Raw genomic sequence first — 4,461 nt, forward strand, 5'->3', positions numbered from 1 at the left:
GTGGGGCTTCATTTTTTCTTTGAGGAGGGGCTGCTCGGTTACACTTTCTGCCATTGGAAGTTGCTTGAAAATGCCTGCCCTGTGCTTTCAAACAGAAATGATAAGAGGCAACTGCTGTTCCATGTTCTGCAGGTGTAATATCTGACATACCCAGATATGTCAGAAGGGCGTAAGGGAAGAAGGCAGAAGGGGACGGGGTATCTACCTTCTGTGTAAAATCCTGTCTGTACTTCCCTCCTCAAGTTCTCACTGACATTAATATTGAGGGATGGTTTGCAGCACACTAGATTTTTCTGAATTACATCACAACTTTTTAAGGGATGTTAGATAAACAAAAACTAATACAGCAAGTTAAATTGAGATAGCACTGTCTTCTTCTCTGGTTAAAAATGTAAGGAAAATCATCTTACAGTAACATAAGTGCATAAAAGCCTAGCATTTTGAAGTAAGTATCTTCCCTCTTTACTGATCTGTCGTTTTTTGATACCTTCTGTTGTAGAAGTGATCTGATTGTTTCTTCTGAAGAACCAAAGGTGATAGGAGCATCTCTGCAGTCAGTGGAGTTTCTTCTAAACTATGAAGGAGCGTTTTATTTTTTCTCTCCAGTTTTTTAAGGATTTCTTGAATATCTTTTTTGGAAGGACTTTAGTAAAACCAGCAGAATAAATGATGGGAATAGACTTGGATCACCTTTTTAATAGCTTTCACCACTAGAAAAAATCATGCTTCACATGCATTACTTAATACGGCTTTTTCCAGCAAGCTTTTTCTGTTAGTATATGGATATTTCTACATTCCTTAAGACACAGGACACTGGAATCTGAAAGCAATGGGCTGATTTGGGTGGTGGGTCTGATTCTTTTTTAAAAAAGGTGGTGTTGGTTTAAAGGCATAATTGTAAAATTGGCAAAGAATCTTTCACACTTCGTGGTTCTAATACTTGAAAAATAAATACCTCATTGCTCTACAAGTAGAGTTAATGGGGTGTTCTATTATAAACCTGTTGGTTTAAATATTATTGCAGAGAACTCTAATTATGGGGGCAAACTATAGGCTTCTGTATCTGATTCTTGTAAATGTAATTCCTACAGGGACATTCTGTAAATTGAGATGTCACTATGATCTTGCATTTTCTCTAAAAACACAAAACAAGGCAGGTTTTAAAATGTGAAAATATGAAAGCATTATTTTTTCATGGACAAGAGGAAAACCTATTGTTCTCCTAGATGATGTATTTATGAATTTTGTTCAGTAAAGAAATAAATCATTTAACTGAATAAATTAGAAAAATGTGGCAAAATGATACTGCAAACTTGATTTTTTTAGTTACATTCATTTTCTCAATACTATAAAAGATGTGTATGCATAGGTGCACACACAAGGAAATCCCTTGTTCCGAGTCCTGAAAATTGCTGCTGGTCCTAATGGTGGAAGACTTTTCCTTTGCCTTATCAGACTACTGAAGCCTGTGGGAAACCTGAAATGTTTGATTTTTGGATAATGAAGCAGGTTTGTTTCAGGGTATTTGTGGTTTTGCTCGTTTCAGAGCAGATGGGAAATGGTTATTGTGCTTCTTGTCATGTGCTTTTTATAAAGTAGTGCAGTTTGAGTGATAAGAGCAGCAGTGCAGGTTGCTGTCTCTTTAATTTGATGCTGATTTCTACTCTTATCATTCCACCCGTTGCTTTTGGTTGCTATTGGGCAGAACTGTAAAGTCTTGCGCCTTCTTGTGCTTTGATAAACAACACTGCTACACATAGTAGGTAGAGTTCAATCTAGCTCTTTGAGCATGAAGCACCAGGGTTTGACATGCTGCTAGCTGAAGTCAGTGAGGAGATCCTTTGCTAGGGGAAATGGAGGTTTATGGGGTCTCAGTTCATGCTCCCAGAGAATGTCTCATTAAGATTCCTGCACTTGCCTTTAGTGAGCACTGATCTTGGCCTCTAGGAAGCTGTGCAGAAAGTCTGTGTTAGCAGAGGAAATCCTCTGAGACAAAAGCTGAAGAATTTTTGAAGAAGTTATTTTCTGCTGCTGGCAAGTGTTATTTTATACAGGAGATGGGATAAAACCAATGGAAATGCAATGAAAGAGACTTCATCTGCCAGAATGTATGTGGAAGGGAAAAAACAGCCAGTCAGAATGCTTTCAGTAGTAGCTTGTGACACGGTAAAACAAATTTCTTTAGTTTTCCATGTACATAGCCACAATATTTTGAAAGGTCCAAAATATGTAGTTTTCTTCAAACTCATATATAGCATGTAAGTACCAAATAAAACTTGTTTGAACTAATTCTATTTATATGTTCATTTTCTTGCGTATTTGGAGCAGGAGTCAATCTGTGATGGAAAACTCTTCCTGCTCCTTCTGGTCTGCTTAAAACTTTTCAGATGTCCTCTAATCTCTTACAAGAAAATCAGTACAGATTCACTTGCAGCTAGAAACAGCAAAGAAATAGTAAGATTTAGCGTCAATTTTAAGTCTGAGGATTCACTGAGACTCGGGTTTAAATTATGGTGATCTTGCATCTGTTTAGGCTGAGGTATAAATTATGTGGAGCTAGTTTTTGTGAGACTTCACTTTTATGAACAGGACTGCAGTAAAATATAATATTCATTCCAGTTTGCTTCACATAAGAGGGAGAATTTCCTCCTTTTCAAGGGCCTGACATACAAAGTAAAAGCTAAGGAATTGGGAGTAGAATTAGGTGTAGGAATCAAAAAAACCCCAAACCATTAAGAAAATGAAAATGACTGAAATTTTAAGTCTTTGGTTAAGGCCCATTCTTTCAATGTAGGGAAAAATAGTTTCTTTCCTGTTGAAGGTTGTCCTGGAGAATAAAACATGGTATCAAATGATGGCTAGCTCCTTTGCCTGCTATTCCAAATGTTTTTGTTGTTGGTACTATCACAGGTAACACTCAATTAGTTAGTGACTAGAACTAGTAATTCTAGTAGAACTAGCAATTGTGGAGGTCCAGACAGCTATTATGAAGGTAAGGAGCAGCACCCTTTCACAGCAGTTAGGCTGTGTGCTTTGGAAAGACTTGGCTCCTTGCTATCTTCTTAACAGTGCAACATAAATGCTTGCAGGGATGACATTCAATATATCACAGCTACTGGGTGGTTCACCATTAGCTTTCCTTGTTTCTCATATCTCTTATCTCCTCATTCTGATGAAGAATGTTTCATTATTTTCTTTCTTGACAAGACCTTAAAGTCAAGAGTTAAATACTTGAGAATACAGATGCAGGAGAGATTGCACTGTTGAGAGATTTTTGTTTTGGAAAATTATCTTAAGGTTGAGATTTTCTGATTTAATTCCTAGCTGTGTCATTCAGCTCTCTCTATTCCTCTGTTTTAACAAGCCCAAGCTGCCTACAGCTGAGCACATGGGTCTTTCACATGAGATTTCAAACCAAAATTCCTGTCACACATGAATACTGAAAACACCATACTGCTTTATCTGAAGTCTGCCCGCCCTTTCCCAGGTCTTGTTACTGCACTGCAGAGAAGCTTTTGAATGAGGTTTTGGTTGTGGTTAAAAAAAAACCAACAAAGAAACAAAACCAAAAACCAAACAAAGAAAACCAAACCAACAAAAAACCCAACCAAAACCTGGTACTATTGTAGAAAACTTGCAGTAATTAAAAGGGATAATTGACAGAAGTGCCTCCCCCAAGCATCAAAACTAAATTTAGCAATTTGGGCCACACTAAATGCAATGTTTAACACTTAGTTAAGATAATTATATTTTATTATTTCTAGTCTCACTTTTATACTAAGTTTTATTTCATGTAGCCAGTAGCAGATACTCTAAAGCTCTACATGCATGTAAGAGTTTTACCATGGTCAGAAGTACCTCAAAAGATCATTATGCTGGTTTTTGCCAGGGTAGAGTTGATTTTCTTCATAGTAGCTCCTATAAGGTTGTGTTCTGGTTTTGTGCTGGCAACACTGCTGCTAAGACAGGGATGTTTTTGTTATTGCTGAGCAGTGCTTACACAGCCTCAAGTCCTTTTTCGCCTCTCACCCCACCCGCCCTACCAGCAAGGAGGCTGGTGATGCACAAGAAGTTGGGAAGGGACACAGCTGGCCTCAACTGACCCAAGCGATATTCCATATCATATGATGTTACACTCAGTACATAAAGCTGGGGGAAGAAGGAGGAAGAGAAGAGAATCTTCATGAGTAATGGAGTTAGTCTTCCCAAGTAACCGTTTTGTGTGATGGAGCCCTGCTGTTCTGGGGATGGCTGGACACCAACCTGCCCATGGGAAGTAGTGAATGAATTCCTTGTTTTGCTTTGCTTACATGGCACAGGTTTTGCTTTACTCATGAAACTGTCTTTATCTCAACCCATGAGTTTTCTCACTTTTGCCCTTCTGATTCTCTTCCCTATCCTCTGGGGGAGTGTGAGCAAGTGGCTGCTCGCTGGGGTTAAACCGCAACAGTCAGTAAACTC

The 4,461-nt window shown here is 38.4% G+C and overlaps 1 protein-coding gene across 1 annotated transcript in view; it reads left to right on the forward strand.

Annotated features, from left to right (window-relative positions):
* MAP7 (microtubule associated protein 7) overlaps positions 1-1,303 on the forward strand; it is a 99,676-nt gene extending 98,373 nt beyond the window's left edge. Inside the window, exon 18 of the mRNA XM_057407694.1 lies at positions 500-1,303. Coding sequence (XP_057263677.1) covers positions 500-510 — 11 coding nt within the window. The 3' untranslated portion in view covers positions 511-1,303. The remainder of the gene's footprint in view (positions 1-499) is intronic.
* Positions 1,304-4,461: the final 3,158 nt, after the last annotated feature.

Source organism: Pezoporus wallicus, unplaced genomic scaffold (genome assembly GCF_028554395.1).
Source record: "Pezoporus wallicus isolate ANWC-B61680 ecotype Strahan unplaced genomic scaffold, APGP_CSIRO_Pwel_v1 contig_3817, whole genome shotgun sequence".
Classification (NCBI taxonomy): Eukaryota; Metazoa; Chordata; class Aves; order Psittaciformes; family Psittacidae; genus Pezoporus; species Pezoporus wallicus.